This window comes from Capra hircus, chromosome 5, assembly GCF_001704415.2.
Source record: "Capra hircus breed San Clemente chromosome 5, ASM170441v1, whole genome shotgun sequence".
Taxonomy (NCBI): Eukaryota; Metazoa; Chordata; class Mammalia; order Artiodactyla; family Bovidae; genus Capra; species Capra hircus.
In genome coordinates, this window is record NC_030812.1 from 10,185,995 (window position 1) to 10,203,851 (window position 17,857).

Genomic DNA, 17,857 nt, shown 5'->3' on the forward strand with positions numbered 1-17,857 from the left:
TATTACTTGCTGTATCTTCTAAAAATTTTTATTTATTGATTTTTCCCCTAATATGCCATGTTAATAATTCTTCATTAACATATATTTTACTTTTTAACAGATATCATGATTAAAAAAAAGTAGTTGTTCAATCATGTCCAACTTTTGCAACCCCTTGGACTGTAGCTACCAGGCTCCTCTGTCTATGGAATTCTCTAGGTAAGAACAGTGGAGTGGGTAGCCAGATCAAACCCAGGTCTCCTGCACTTCAGGAGGATCCTTTACCATCTGAGCCAGCAGAGAAGCCCAGATAATCATGATATATCCTTCCTAAATGCATAAATATCCTTCCTAGAGCATAAATACAAACATACATAATTAAGACATCTTTTCAGGTGTCTTTTCAGATGTTTAAAGGTCCATGCCACAACTTCCTTACTTTTTAAGTAGGACAGTAGGAAATTTTCTCCAGAAGACTTGTACTGAAGTAGTAAGGTTTGCTTCATCTCTTCAAATCACTCTTACAAAATTTGTTCTCAGTTTAGGATGGTATGTCCTGAAAATATTCCATATTAATTTTCCCAAATGGTACTTTAAAGTGTAAACTTGATCATTTGCTAACATTTTCTCTTTTGTGGTCCTTCCATTACAGAACAATTTTTTTTTCCATTAAATACTGCTATCTGCCTGGAATTATTTATATTGAGAAGACCTGTGGATTCACTGTTAGCAGCCCAGGGTTATTGCATTGGATTAACTACTTCGGCTGACAACTGGAAACCCACTGGGGTCATGAAATTTCTCACTTAGAGAAGAAAACTACCTTTTGATGAATACCCGATAAATATTAGGTGCTGTTAAAATGTATATAACTTACCTTTAGGTACTTTAAAATAGGTAGTTTATAATGCCGAGTTTGATTTTATAGATATGCAATATTTTACATTACAAATTGAGAAGCCTAAATCAGTCTAGGTGGTCAGCAAACATTACATCAGACAGGTACTCCAGAGGCTGGTCGCACTACAAAAGCTTTTGTTATACCCATCTTAAGGATGTTTTGTTTATTAGCAACAGTTTGTCAGAAATGGATTCTTACTGGCAAAATTAGCGACTTACGAATTAGCATGATAAATGGAACTTAATCAACAAAATTAAAGGTTTTAAATATAAGTAGAATACTAAAGATTCTGTAGATATTTCCCACCTTTGCATGACCAGGTTGCAAAAATCTTAAGGAGGCTCACAGCTTGCACCAAAGGATTAGTGGCGTAAGTGTGATCACTAAAGCTTCTTATTTCCAACTGCCAGTTTAATAGAATTTCTGGTTGTCTGATGCTGACTATAACAAAAATCTTGGCTCTGGAATGTTGTTTCATCTGCCTCAAATAAACCCTTTTTTCAAGGTTTCAAGGTTTCAGGGTTTGGAACATCTGAATGGACCAAGAACTAGGATGTTATCAAACTTAACAGAAGAGGTTGTATGAGTCTATTAATGCCTTTTTGCTAATAAATGTTTGCTAAAATATGCTTTTATGGACAGCAGACTTTGCTTTAAAACTTACATAACTAGCATTAGCAATATCATAGGGGGACTGCTAACTCTCTTCAAGTTTCTTCACTAACCACACTTACATACTTAATTTGTGTGTGACCAAATTATCACAGGATAGTTCTCAACAGACATTTTGCCTCATTTTAATTTTCATTTGACCTCTTAAAATTAGTCCCTACCCACCTTATTCAGATTAGGAAATTCAGTTTAGGGGTTATTAATCCATTAACTAAACCCTTTTCTACTGACTGGGATGGGTCAATCTTCATCCCAGTTCCCAAGAAGGGTAGTACTTGAATGTTCTAACCATCGGACAATTGCACTCACCTCCCATGCTAGTAAGGTCATGCTTAAAATCTTGTGTGCTAGGCTTCAGCACTACATGAACCAAGAACTTCCAGATGCCCAAGCCGGGTTTCGAAAAGGCAGAAGAACCAGAGATCAAATTGCCAACATTTGCTGGATCATAGAAAAACCAAGGGAATTCCCGAAAAAACATCTACTTCTGTTTCATTGACTATGCTGAAGCCTTTGACTGTGGATCATAACAAACTGTGGAAAGCTCTTAAAGAGATGGGAACTCTTACCTGTCTCCTGAGAAACCTGTATGTGAGTTAAGAAGCAAGTTAGAACTCTGTATGGAATAACTGATTGGCTCAGGACTGAGAAAGGAGTATGACAGGCCTGCCTGCTGTCACACTGTTTATTTAACCTATACACTGAGCTTCCCTGGTGGCTCAGATGGTAAAGAATCTGTCTGCAATATGGGATACCTGGGTTCAATCCCTGGGTCGGGAATATCCCCTGGAGAAGGGAATGGCAATCCACTCCACTATTCTTGACTGGAGAATCCCATGAACATAGGAGCCTGGCGGGCTACAGCCCATGGGGTTGTAAAGAGTTGGACGCAACTGAGCGACTAACACACACTTAGCACGTCATGAGAAATGCTAGGCTGGATGAGTCACAAGCTGGAATCAAGATAGGCAGGAGAAACATCAACAACCTTAGATATGCAGATCATAGCACTCTAATGGCATAAAGCGAAGAGGAACTAAAGAGCCTCTTGGTGAGGGTGAAGGAGGACAGTGAAAGAGCTGGCTTAAAACTAAATATTAAAAAAACTTAAGATCATGGCATCTGGCCCCATTACTTCAGGGCAAATAGAAGGGGAGAAGGTAGAAGTAGCGACAGATTTCCTATTTGGGGGCTCTAAAATCACTGTGGATGGTGACTGCAGCCATGAAATTAGAAGATGACTGCTGCTCAGCAGGAAAGCTACGACAAACTCAGACAGTGTGCTCTGTATAGTCAAGGCTATGGTCTTCCCGGTAGTAACGTAAGGTTGTGAGAGCTGGACTGTAAAGAAGGCAGAGTGCCACAGAATTGATGATTTCAAACTAGGAAGACTCGTGAGGGTTCCTTGGACAGCAAGGATATCAAACCAGTCAATCTTAAGGGAAATCAACCCTGAATATTCATTGGAAGGACTGATGCAGAAGCTGAAGCTCCAGTATTTTGGTTACCTGATGCAAACAGCCAACTCACTGGAAGAGTCCCTGATGCTGGGAAAGATTGAAAGCAGAAGGAGAAGAGGATGTCAGAGAATGAGATGGCTGGATGGCATCACCGACGCAATGGACACGAACCTGGGCAAACTCTGGGAGATGGTGAGGGCCAGGGAGGCCTGGCATAGTGCAGTCCATGGGGTCACAAAGAGTTGGACATGACTGGGTGACTGAACAACAACAACAATCTATTAAATCCACGGATATTGAGTGGTAGAGTCTGATGTGTCTGATTCCATTGCGCCTGCAGTCTGCCAGATAAATTCCCAGATCATTGCAAGGAATGGCGGAGTGATTATTAAATGCCAACAGCTCTGTTCCCTACAAATGTATGGGTTAAATGAAGGTTCTTTCGCCCTTTTGACAGATAGCTTAAATAAAGTCAACTAAATATTGATTTAATATAAATTTTCTGTAGCTTTACATAAATATATTTACTATGAATATATTTTTAGTTCTTTTAAAAATATATATACACTCTTCCTTTGATCTACCCAATACATTCAGAGAAATCATAAATTCACACAGTGAGGCACAGATTACTTTGTGACATAACTGCATGACCTAGCTTTAGAGTCCTCCCCTAGAAAACTTGACTATGAAATTATCAGTTGAAACATGCTTTGAAAAAGTCCTAGTTATCTAAAGGTCAATAAAAAGCTCATCTTACAGCATTGTTGCATAGAAAAAAGTAAATGAAATGGTAATTTTAGAATTGGAATGCTGAAGGGATATAAAATATTCATGGATTGGTGATTTTGATGTACATGAGAGATCAGCAGAGTTGAATAATTTGGGGTTCTATAAAACTACTAGTCAGGCCCCCCAAAATGCAAGATATACAGAAGAATTTATTCCATGGCTATAAACAACATATCACATTTCAAATGCATTTATTTTGGATATTATGTCCTTAGCAGAAATCACTATGACCACAAAGAACACAAATCTAATTTATTTTTTTAAACCTTAAGTTCATAGAAGACAGATCCCAGATGAAAAGAAAAGTAAGCTTTGATATTTTCTATTCATACTTCTGAAATTTTTGCTTTTGGGTTATTATTTTCAGTTTAAGTAGAAGGGAAGAATTATGCATTTCACATGAAGCCATTTCATTAACAACTCATTATTACATGTGGAAGTAATGGCATCCAAAGAATATGAGGCTGTGAAAAAAGGTATGTTCATACTTTTAACTTCATGTGAAAACTAAGATAAATATAATGAACAGATACTTGCACTTTTTTTTTTTTTTCAGGAAGGGGCTAATATATTTTTATTTTACCGTAGCTGTTTACTTGGCTTAAAGAATTACCTGTTCATTAGCCTTTTCCATGTGTGTTATTATCATACATATTAAAGCCATCCTTCCTCTATAATTAAAATGAAAAATAAATACGGTAAAAGTTCTAGCTTTATTTTTTAAATGTGTATATTTGCTTACAGTGACTTTGAATAACTCAATGGACATGAATTTGAGCAAACTCCAAGATTAAAAATGAATTTGAGCAAATTCATTCATATCTCTGATGAAAGACAGGGGAGTCTGGTGTGCTGCAGTCCATGGGGTTGCAAAGAGTCCGACACAACTCAGCGACTGAACAACAACAAACTTTGAAGAAAAGTGACTTGAAATTATGTTCTTTTAAGTATTAATTCAATTAGAGTATTATGTGGGGACGATTCTACTAGCTGGAATAATATCTTGGGATGATTTTCCCAGGAGGGCCTCTTTATCCCTGAACAAGACAAAATGAGAAATCAAAGCTATAAAATTATCTCTTTTGTAGGTCTGATATCCATCAATGCTTAGGAACTTGTTTGGACACAAAATAAAGATTTGCTCTAGGATTTTCAATACTGATTCAATAACAGTGGTGGGGGAAGGGGAGGATGTACTCAGGGTGAAAAACCTCTGATTATGTTATGAACATACCACTCCATTCACTGATAGCAGCTGGTCTCCTCTCTTGAGGCCTCCGTGTCTTTCAGCCACCCCTCCAGGAATGATGCGAGAGATATAAATGGGAGAATTTTGCTCCTTTCCTCCCATCACGTTAAAACCAAGGCCTTCATCTGTCTTTGGCAGTTCGACTACCCGAGGGTGGGAATGGCCTTCACTAGCTGCAAAAGCTGCAACTGTAGCCTGAAAGAAAAGATGATCATTTGGTGATAAAACGAGGGAAATAAGGCTATTCACACGATTTGCAGTGCGTAGACCAGGCAACTCCTCCTATTTTATAGCATTCTCCTGTGAAAGAAAGAATACAAAAAGGAGGGAGCTTTCTTCATTTAGATGTCCTTTTCAATTCCTTTCTTTGGCAAAGCTCAGCCCAACTATTTCCACCTTTCTACATCTTACCCATTATGGCAAAGTTTTCCCTTTTTCATTAAGATCTTTCCCAGAGACCTTGGTTAGATGCGATTCCTCCTATCCTTGGATTCCAAATAGCTTTGGTGCATTTAATACCTACACAGAGTCCACAAACTATAATTATTGTATATATTATGTACATGTTGACCACCAGCACCTTAAGGGCTGAGATTGTGGCTTCCACTTTTTTGTATTACACAGTCTAACTTGGTGCTTGTGCATGCATGAAGTAGCTTCAATTGTGTCTGACTCTGTGACCCTATGGTCACACATGGGGTTCTCTAGGCAAGAATACCGGAGTGGATTACCATGCCCTCCTCCAGAGGATCTTCCTGATCCAGGGCGAGAACCTGCATCTCTTACGTTTCCTGAATTGGTGGCCGGTTCCTTTACCACTAGCGACACCTGATAAATGTTCATAAATATTTACTCAATATACCAAGGAGCACTTATATATATATTTACACACATATATATTTGCATATATATGTATGTGTATACATATACATGTATCCTGGTGAATACATCTAGAATTTTGCTATTGTGAAACCACTGGCTTAGCAAATTTAGCACTTTTTTCCTAAATTGAAAATGCCTAAAAGAAAAAAAGCTAAAATAAAGTAATAGAGTCAAACAGATTATAATTATTTCACATCAGTATTCCATATTATTATGAGAGGTCCTCTTATCTGGCACAGATTTTCCCCTCTATATTTAAAATTAATATTTCAACTACTCTAGCAATGTAGGTAAAATGAGAAGTCCATGGTTTTATACCTAGATGCACAAAATACAATTTAATATGGACATAAGTTTATTTTAAAACTCATATATATTAGTTTTAAAAAATAAGTTAAAGAAACAACTTACCATTAGTTTTCACCCCCTCCCTTCCATGGAAATAAAGTAAGAATATTGCCTGCTTCTTATTTTCCACCTCCAGTAACCTGCCTTAACCACAGCTGGTTAGATGTCTATTATAAAGCGATTTACTCAACACTATGAAAATACTGATTCCCAACAACTGTACATTCTTTTTCACACACAGCGTTAACACATCAACTTAGCATTATGCTACTGTCTGCATTTAGTGAAAGATAGTGAATGAAATGGAAATAATGGCTTGTTTTTAGCTACATGCATTTGCTCATGCAAACCCTGTTGTCATGCATAGGTTTTAATGGCTGACATGGATGCAATGCAGACAGCCCAGAAACAACCAGAAAATATTGTGCTATTGCAACATTATGCTGCTATCCTGCTGTTCTACATGAATAAGAAATGAGAATGGTAAAGTACTGCATAATTCACATTCCCCTTAATTAAACCATGTAGGGATCATTTTTCTGTGTGTGTTTCACTTCAGTACAAGCAAAGCATGATGTAATGATAATAATACCCTTTTTGTGCCTGGGTTAAAAAAAATTAAAAAACAAAAATGAAAAAAATAGTCACAAGTCTACGGTGTTCAGTTACAGAATGAAAACTTAAAAGTCAGGAAAGAAACTAAGTAAGAGGTGATGTAACACAAAAGAATTAAATGGAAAATTCTAATTATTTCCAACTGTTATTTCTTATATATTATTAGAAAGAGAAAAGCTTTTAAAAAGCAAATGTATATCTACTATAACACTTCTGCACTTATAAAATAAGAACTGCACTAGTGATTTTAGGTTAAAACTGTTATTTCCTATGGTCTATTTTCCATATAATCTCACGATCCTACTGTTGTAACATTTTCATTCGTAGGGTCTCTGCAATCTCTGGATTGGAGTTTTTCAAGAGCAAATGTAGTCTCTACCACAACAGCCAACAAGCCTTCCCTTTAGGTCAATATCATATGCTTTCAGCTGCTCTGCTGAGTAGTACATGGAAAAATCCTGCATCAGTGGGTATCAGGTGAGTTCTTGCCATGTCTAGCTTGAGTCAAACCTTTAGACTTGTGCAAATAAATTTCCATGCATTGAATAGTGAACAGGTTCTTTTGGATCAGAAGAATGTGTCAGAAAACCAAGAAGTATTTCATACGATGAACCAGTAGATTTGCTTGTGCCAAATGAACATTTAGCGACTTTAATGAAATCATTCTCCTTTCTTAAGCTACAGAAGCAGCAGAAACGTTCAATTTTTCCATTAGGATTTTTACCTGGGAAGTAGTACTGGTTCTAGACTCTGGGCTGCCACTGATGTCTAAATTCTCTTACAGTGTACACACGAGAATACCTGAAACACACACGCGCACAATCAATTACTAGATCACTGGGGTTAAGTATATTTTTAAAGTTACTCAAGTCTTACCTTTGCTGTGGCCCTGGCACGGAATTCAGGACAGCCATTAACAGTTATCGTTTCATGCATATATTGATACACCTAAAATGTTCACATAAAAAAAGAATGTGTAAGAACATTAAGAATATCAATTCTTTCATTGCAGATAGGACAATATATTTTCATTGTTAAGACAGAAGTTCCCTATCTCAAAGTGAAACAGGTCTGGATCAATTATCCTGATGATTTGATCCAAAAATCCCTCCTATTTTTTTGGATGGGTTGGAGGAGGTTGCTGCAGAAAAGATAAGGCAATCATTTTTACTCAGAAGTTTTAAATTTGGCATTCCTTGTTTATCAAGTAATAAAACTTTTATATCTGGTTTTATAAAAAACCCTTTGGTAAAAATTTTTACCATTATTTACAGTTCTAGCTCTCAAATATGTAATAAAAATGATGTATATAGTTCTTTCCTGAATCTAGGTGATACTTTAAAAATAGTTTTTAAAATTAATATTCCACAACACTGAGATTACAATATCTTTTCCTTGAACACTGGAAGGTATGCATGTTGGAATGTGTTACTGATACACAGTCATAATTTGTAAGTACAGAGATTCAGGAGCAAAGACAAGTAAAGTAAGAGATTCTCAGAACTGGTATACAGAACAACATATCCACTACCGGTTCATGTTAACACTTAGATGAAACAGAAAGAATGGAGGGTAAAATCTGAGTCTAGAATGATGTTAACAGTAAGCATACAGGTTTTGCTGACTAGTGGACCTGTGTTGGAGCCTTTTAATATAATTTGGGAACTATGAGGTCTTGGTTGAACCACTTTACCCCTTTGATTCTTTCTGTCCATCTGAAAAATAAGTAAATAATTATTTTGTATGGTTCCTTTTACTGAAATAACACTCTCAGAACGCCAACCCCAACAGGTACTTCTTAGACAGAACATATTATTACTAAGTATGACTCTAGACACAACTACAGAGACTGTTGAAACATAACAGAAATATTATTTTTCCTCTAAACTACCAGGGATGGGGTTAGGAAATCAGTTGCTAAAATATATTGCTTAATCTTAAATAAACTGAAGTGTAGAAGATGACTTTTAAAGTACAGTTTGAAGAAGATGTTTTGAAAAATAACATGATTAAATATTCTTGATTATATGCTCATTTTGAAGATTTAAATAATAAATCTTCCCATGGTGAGAACTGTTCATGCATGCCACATCAAGCCTCTCATTTAAGTTGCTAAAGTAAGAGTCCTGTCTTTTTCATACTCCCAGCTTAGGTCTGTTCCTGGATTCAGTGTCCTCAAAGTGGCACCTCCCTCTTCCCATGGTGGTTCAGACAGTAAAGAAGCTGCCTGCGAAGCAGGAGACCCGAGTTTGATCCCTGGGTCGGGAAGATCCCCTGGAGAAGGAAATGGCAACCCACTCCAGTATTATTGCCTGGCAAATCCCATGGACAGAGAAGCCTGGCAGGCTACAGTCCATGGAGTTGCAAAGAGTTGGATACGACTGAGTGACTAAGTACAGCACAGCAAAGCACAAAGGTAAAAGTCCATTTGGTATTATACTGGAGTGTATTTCAGGAGTGACCCACCATAAGCTAAACCAATGAAAGATAAAATAGGAAATTTTATATTGAAGATTTCTTTTCTTTTCTATTAATCTTACTTTATATGCTTAAGTTAAAAGTTATTAAGGTCAACTCAAAAGTTGATTAATTCAACAACCATTCATTGAGTGTCTGGGACTAATTTCCCAACATTTTTTTATTGGCTCCTTTCTCAAACAGATTTGGTTGAATTCCCCACTAATGCTGATTCATCTTCCCCAGGTACCGTATTTAAGGAGAAGAAAGACAAAGCAGTCTGGACTAGAAGGGCAGGAGGACTACTCAGAATCCACCTTTTATCTTGCACTTCCACTAAACAACCGTGGTAACCAATTCCTGTAGGAAATCTAAACAGGGAGGAGCACAGTTCTCTGAAGAGCATTTTGTGGAACTGGGACCTGTTAATGCAAATTCTTCAGATTATCAAAATAGCTGCTATACGTGTTTCCATGCTACTTCCTAGACAGTACATCATTTTGTTTTGTAGAAATAGCCCTTCCACAAATGCCGCTTATTTGCTCTTATAGCCTATTTAAGAGGAAGATTTTCTCTAGCCTGTTTCACTTGTTAAAACTCTCTCAAATTTGACCCCTTTGCTCCATCCTGACTTACTGTTGCTCAAAGCACTGCATTAATGTCAACTGGGTCTTTCCATCAACAAAGCACTATGGCCTTTAGTTATCATCACCAACCAGACCATGCTGCTTCGGTGCTCCTGGCTGCCTGCTGCCCTTACAGTAAAGGTTGCAAAGTTAAATGCTTATAGAAGTCCAGCTAGCAGAACAATGCAGAGCCCAGTCGGCTCTCTTTAGTCTTGTTTTCCTACTTCCTTTCTTCCTCTCTGAGCATTAACCAAACATTAAACTTATCACACCCTCTGAGTTGTTCAGGCCTTTGCACATGCTATGTGTTCTGTCTGGAATGCCCTTCCATCAGGAAGACTCTCATTTATCTTAGTTTAATACAATCAACAGATTCAATGCAACTCTTATCAAAATTCCAAAGACATTTCTCATAAAAATAGAACACAATCCTAAAATTTATATGGAACCACAAAAGACCTTGAATAGACAAAGCAATCTTGAAAAAGGAGAACAAAGCTGGAGGCATCATCCACCTTGGTTTCCAACTATATTACAAAGCTGTAGTGACCAAAACTGTATGGTGTTGACATAAAAACAGACATAGATCAATGAGACAGAATGGAGAGCCCAGAAATAAACCTGTACGTGTATGGTCAATTAATTTATGATAATGGAAATAAGAAGACACAATAGGGAAAGGACAGTCTTACAAATAAACAGTGTTGAGAAAACTGGGCAGCCACATGCGAAAGAATGAAACTTAAACAATTATCTTAGACCATACACACAAATTTATTCAAAATGGATTAAACACTTGAGTGTTAGACCTAAAATCGTAAAACTCATAGAAGAAAACATAGGTGGTAAGTTTCTTGATAGTGATCTCAGAGATAATTTTTGGATCTGACTCTAAAAGCAAAGGTAACAAAAGCAAGCATAAACAAATGAGACTACATCAAATTAAAAAGCTTCTGCACAGCAAGGGAAGCCATCAACAAAATGAAAAAGCAACTTGTTGAATGGGAGAAAATATTTGCAAATCACGTATCTGATAAGAGGATAATATTCAAAATATACGAACTCATACAACTCAACAGCAAAAACAAAACAATCTAATTTAAAAATGGGCAGGGTATCTGAATAGAAATTTTTCCAGAGAAGACGTACAGATGGCCAACAGGCACATGAAAAGCAGCTCAACATCACTAACACATCACTGATCATCAGAGGATGCAAATCAAAACCATAATGAGATATCATCTCACACCTGTTAGAATGGCTATTACCAAAAAGAGAAGAAATAGCAAGAGCTGGAGAGGATGTGGAGAAAAGAAAACCCCCATGCATTGTTGATGCAATTGTAAATTACTGTCAAGTGAAAGTGAAGTCACTCAAGTCATGTCCCACTCTTTGCAACCCCATGGACTATAGCCCACCAGGCTCCTCCATCCATGGGATTTTCCAGACAAGAGTACTGGAATGGGTTGCCATTGCCTTCTCCAGAGGATCTTCCTGACCCAGGGATGGAACCTGGGTCTCTCGCACTGTAGGCAGACGCTTTACCGTCTGAGCTACTAGGGAAGTCCTATTAGTTTAACCACTATGGAAAATATTGTGGAATTTCCTCAAAAAATTAAAAATAGAACTATATTATGATCCAGTAATTGCACTTCTGGGTATTTACCCAAAGAAAATGAAAACACTGACTCAAAAAGATATATGCACACACATATCTATATATGCACATATATGCAATATGTTCATTGCACCATCAGTTAGGAGAGCCAAGGCCTGGCATGCTGTGATTCATGGGGTCGCAGAGTCGGACACGACTGAACTGAACTGAACTGAACTGAACTGAACTGAACGTATAGAAACAAACTAAGTAGACATCAATGGATAAACAGGCAACAGAATACTAGTCAGCCAAAGAATAAAATCTTGCAATTTGTAATAAAGTATATGGATCCTGAAGGCGTTATGCTAACTAAAATAAGTCAGACAGAGAAAGATAAATACCATATGATCTCACTTATATGTGGCATGTAAAAAAAAAAAAAAAAAAAAAACAAGCAAACAAATAGAACCAAGCTCATACATACAGAAAACAGATTGGTAGTTGCCAGAGAGGGGGTTGGGGTGGGCAAAAAGGTACAAACTTCAGTTATAAAATCAGTCATGGGAATACAGTGGACAGCAAGGTCACTGCAGTTAACAGTACTGTGTATATACGCGTGCTTAGTCATGTCTGACTCATTGTGACAGCATGGAGCTATGTATTGTACATTTGAAAGTTGCTAAGAGAGTAGATTATAAAAGTCCTCCTCACAAGGAAAAAAAGAAAAAATTTGTAACTATTCACAGTTATGGATGCTAACTAGACTTACTGTGGTGATTATTTCACAGTGTAGACAAATATTGAATTGCTATGTTGTACATTTGAAACTAATACATGTCAATTATATTTCAATAAAAAATAAAAGGAGGAAATTTGAAGCACAAAAGCAAAAAATAATTTTCGAAGAGTCTGAGATAAATACAAATTAAGAATAATTATCCTTAACAGCCCAGTTTGAATTGTGAATTTAAAAACGGGCTATACAAGAAGTAGTGTGTATAGATAACTGCACAAGCTCTGGAGGAAACAAACCCTAAGCCTTGATCAGTTACTTGATTTCTCTGGGCTCAATTTTTAGTTTGAAAAATGTGCTTAAAGCAGCAACTAACTTGTAGTTCTTCTGTTGTGAAGATTCAAAGAGATAAGAGCTGTCCATGGGATATAGTAAATGCATAAAAAATTAATTACTATTATTACTATTTAATGTTTCCCAATGTATTTGACCCTGGGAACTTTGAGGAAGAATCTTCTAGGACTAGGAGGCTTTGAACACTTTTAGGAAGAATTGCTCAAGACTGGTTCTCGACTAGGGACAATTTTGCGCCCACCTCCAGGAGACACTGAGCAATGTCTGGAGACATCTTGGGTTGTTACAAATGGGGAAAGTGATGGTGTTGTTGGCCTCTAGTATGTAGAGGCCTGGGATACTGCTAAACAGCTTATAATGGTCAGGGTAGCCTGCCCCCACTCCAATAATGAATTACCTACCAAAATGTCAATGAAGCTGAGATTAGAAAACCCTGAACTAATAAACAGAGGTACCTATTTTCTTTTGATATGTAATAATTAGTGAGCTGGAAAATATAACTTGTATAGCACTGAGTAAAGGGTCTTATAAACGTCCAATAAATAAGTTTTGGAGTCAAATATCAAGTGTAAGCATTTTATATCTATGAGTTCATTTCATTCTCACAACTTGTGGTTCAGGCATTCTGCACACAAGAAAACAGCCGTGGAGATGGCAACATGCCCACAATCACACAGCTAGTCAGTGGTCAGTTTGGTACAGAAATTCATATCTAACTGCCTCCCAAATATTTCCTCTTTTAACCACATCAGGTCTTCTTATATTGAGACAACATCAGACCACTACTATTTTGACAGCATGTGTTGAAACAGATGTGCAGATGTCACAAGTTCTTATATTCAGAATAAAAGTTTCTGAATTTTTTATGCTTATACCACTAAACAAGTGGTAGCCGTAAATTTACAATACAGTTCTGAAAACAACAAATATATCACTCCAAATGAAAGTGAAACAGCATTTTAATCCTCTTTTCTGGTTATAACATACCAAGTGAAATCGAGTATTACTGTCAGCTTTCATCCTGTAAAATACAATAGAGTCTGACTACTTGGCTTTCAAAAGTGAGCTATAAAGGTCATGTTCTAAGTCAAAGCCTGGAGACATTAATTATTTTTTCATTAGCTGTGTCATCTTATGAATGTCTCTTAGCCTTTTGTTTCCTAAGGGGCAAAACCTATCCCTGCCTATCTTACTTTTCAGGGACAATTGTAAAAGTATAAATTTTTGAAGAAAGTTGTTATGGAAAGCTAAAGTAGTTTCCAGATACTCTGAGAAAGTTTCTGAAGGGAAAACAGAAAACTGTTGTATGGGCTTCTTCAAGGGACACTGGATGGGGCTTGTGGTCCTCTGAATGTTTTGGGCCCCCAAACGTTTGGCAAACTTCACCTACACTCTTTCTAAGCATATTCCATTGGATATGATACATTTAATTCCTAGTGAAAAGTCAAATGATTTATAAAAACTCTTCCTACAGAGTTCTACATTTTAATCAATAATTCCCTAACCTTGAGTAAATCCCACAAATTCAACAAGCATTTTGTATATTTAGAACCTATTCTGCTGTGCTGTGCCGTGCTTAGTTGCTCAGTCGTGTCTGACTCTGTGCAACCCCATGGACTGTAGCCCACTAGGCTCCTCTGTCCATGGGATTCTCCGGGCCAGAATATTGGAGTGGGTTGCCATGCCCTCCTCCAGGGATCTTCCCAACCCAGGGATTGAACCCAAGTCTCCCGCATTGCAGGCAGAGCCACCAGGAAAGCCCAGAATCTATTCTAACATACTGAAAATAGATAAACAGAGATTAATTCAATAAAAGCATTAGAAGTGCAGTGAGTTGGTTCAAAAAGACTCATTCATTAACTCATTTAGCTTATATTCACTTATGGGCTATTCTACTCAGTATGTCAGGCATATGGGTCAAAATATGAAAAAAATACTGGCTGCTTCTAAAACATTAAGCTAATATTAATGTTTACCATAGAGGGGCTATTTTAAAATATTTTAAGTGAAAAGTTTAAATTTTAACTTTTCTTTATGTTTAAAAGCGGATAGTTTACTTTTTCTGGACAGAAAAAAATGTCTCTGAGAGAATAACAAATGCAAACATAGCAAAAACTTCTCTTGTGTACCAAGTTTACAGTTCCCATTTAGACAGAATTAAAACAAATAGCTAAAATTCAAGTGCAAGAGGATTTTTGCCTCTGAGCTTTCATTTATCATAGACTATGTAGACAGTATCAATATGAACTTTATATTGAATCATTGTTCTTGATCTTGAAAACTCTGATTGGTACAGAGATATAGGAAAGGGATGACAACTCTATATCATGAGTTTCTTGTTCTCAGTCCCTTTTCTATGTGACTTTGAGGAACATACTATCTATGAATCTTACTTTTCTACTATGTAAAACACTATCTTCAACAGTTAGCCAAAGAAGAAAAAGTTATGTGGCTTCATGAACCATGACATCTTATTCTTATACTTTTATTATAACAGCTGCCACATTTTTATTATTACTATTACATGCATGTCTAAGATTCAGTTGGAAAGATGCCGGTAGAGTTTAGCTGCTTGGCCAGCAAGTATAGAAAAACTTCTGAGTTCAAAACTAGATTCTGATTGTTATCTTCTGCTCTTACAGACAGTTTTATTGACTTGTGCATTTGGATGTTATTTTAAAGTTGTTACATGAGACAGACACAAGGTAGGCTCACCTTACGCAAGCCCTATTTTCAAGCCCCTCCTCCCAGCACTGACTAGACACAGGACCCAGTTCTGTCCAGTGAGAATTCAACCGGAAGTAGATGAGAGGTTTCTGTGAAAGTGTTGCTGTCTTGGTACAAGTAGTGTCCTTTTTTCTTCCTCTGTTTCTTGTCTGAGTGAATATCAGCTGTGATAGCAACCTTTAACTGCAAGAGAAAGGCCAACAAAACCTATAGACATCAGCTCTGATCACATGAGACTCCTGAATCTCTGTGATCAGCTGCCTACTCTCAACTTCTTGTAATGAAGAAAAACAGTCTTATTTGTCTAAGCCACTCACGTTGGATTTTATGCTATTTTCAGCCAAGAGAATTCCTCATTGCTATATTATTCAAGTAAATGTTATATGTAACTATGCTATATTTGGAGTCTGTTTTCTTCTAGCCTCTTCCAATTCCAAAAGTTGCAAGTTTTGTTAGAAAGCAAAGTAAATTTGTTAATATGAGGGTTTAGAAACTAAGAGTAAAGAATAAAAATATAGTTAAAAATGCAGAAATTAACTAGGAAAATGAAAAGACAAGATGACTGAGAGGAAATGTTTGCAAAATACATAGCTAAAAATGGCCTCCTATCCAGAATATATAAAGAGCTCTCCAAAGTCAATAACAAGAAAACAATCCAATTAAAAACTGGGTAAAATATAGTTTTGCTTAGGATTTCAGACTTTCACTGCTGTAGCCCAGATTCAATCCTTGGTTGGGGAACTGAGATTCCATAACCCTCCCAGCAAGTCCAAAAAAAAAAAAAATGGGTAAGGTATCTGAACAGGCATGTCATCAAGGAAGATACATGAGTAGCAACTATGAAAACAAGTCAACATCATTAATCACTAGGAAATTCAAATTTAAACCATAGTTAGATCCATGTACACACTTACTAAAATGTTGAGATTTTAAAAAATTCTGACAGTAACTAGTGTGGCAAGAGTGTTACATAACTAGAACTCTTGTACATTGCTAGTGGGAATTGGAAATGCCACATCCTCCTGAGAAAACAAAATAATAGTTTTCTATAAATTTAAACCTAATCTTGTAAGATTCATTACCTACATTTAGCTATTTATCCAAGATAAATAAAAATGCAAATTCATATAAAAATGAGATGCAAGCATGCTTTATTCATAATCACCACAAACTGGTAACAACTCAATAGCCTTCAAAGGTAGATGCGTAATCAAATGGAAACACACCCGTACAATGGAATACTGCTGGGCAATAAAAAGGAGCAAGCTATTCATACATGCAACCATGTGGATGAATCTCAACTGCATGTTGCTTAGTGAAAGAAGCCAGAGTCTCTAATGATTTCATTTATATGACACTCAGGAAAAGGCAAAATAATAAATAAGGTCAGAAAACAGATCAGAGGTTGTCAGTAGCTGGGGGTGGGAATAGATTGACTATCAGGCATGAGAAAATTGGGGGGGGGTGTTAGAACTGTTCTAATACCTTGATATAGGTTATGGTTAAGATGACTACACGGGATTATTAAAGCTCTGAAACTCTACACTGAAATGGGGAAGTATCACTTTATGGCAATTATACGACTGACTTTTAAAAAGGCAGAAAATATTTCTTGAGAGATGAAAATATTCAGAAACTTAACTGTTATTTTGGAAACTAAAAATAAAGACTTCGAAAAACAAAAACCTACATATATTTAAAGTGAAAGTTGCTCGGTCATGTCCAACTCTTTGCAACCCAATGGGCTATACATATACAGTCCATGGAATTGTCCAGGCCAGAATACTGGAGTGGGTAGCCATTCTTTCCTCCAGGGGATCTTCCCACCCCAGGGATCAAATCCAGCTCTCCCATATTGCAAGCGGATTCTTCACTGTCTGAGCCACCAGGGAAGCCCTACGTATATTTAAGAAAGTATTTATTATAATAAGATGACATTGGCCCCCATTCCTTAAAATTTATAAATGTGGAAAGCAACGCATATTTTAATGAATGGTAATATCTCTTTCAAACATAGAATACTCCAGTGCATTATTACAGACAAGCTAACTACTAAAATGTCAATAGAATTATAGTCAAGATTAAATAAACTCCTCCATATCAGTGACTGGAAATGAAAATGACATTAAACCTCAAGAGGGAGAAAAGTAAGACGACATACGATCAGATTACAGAAAATGAATGAAAAAAGTCTAAATGGGAAAAACAAGGCCCCAAACCTACCATATTATCGTGTTCATTAAAGCTTGTTAAATGTAGGTTTTTATTAAAAAGCAAGCAGGAAAGAAAAAATGCCATGTGAGTATTGAGACTGATACTTATATCTACAGCTATCTATGATTTTTAAATGAATTTCTTTATTTTTCAGAATTGGAAACTCAGATAAGAGTTGAATAAAGAAAAATTATTTGATGTGGACTCTGATTTTAAAATATTAAATACTTTCATAACATTAAAAGTGA

General features: G+C 36.6%; 1 protein-coding gene across 3 annotated transcripts in view; it reads right to left on the bottom strand.

Moving 5' to 3' along the window:
• LIN7A (lin-7 homolog A, crumbs cell polarity complex component) overlaps positions 1–17,857 on the bottom strand; it is a 159,120-nt gene that overhangs the window by 52,029 nt on the left and 89,234 nt on the right. For all 3 annotated transcript variants that reach the window (XM_018047602.1, XM_018047604.1, XM_018047603.1), the window contains exons 3-4: positions 7,775–7,846; positions 5,039–5,248 (exon numbers count right to left, since the gene is read on the bottom strand). In XM_018047602.1, coding sequence (XP_017903091.1) covers positions 5,039–5,248; positions 7,775–7,846 — 282 coding nt within the window. The remainder of the gene's footprint in view (positions 1–5,038; positions 5,249–7,774; positions 7,847–17,857) is intronic.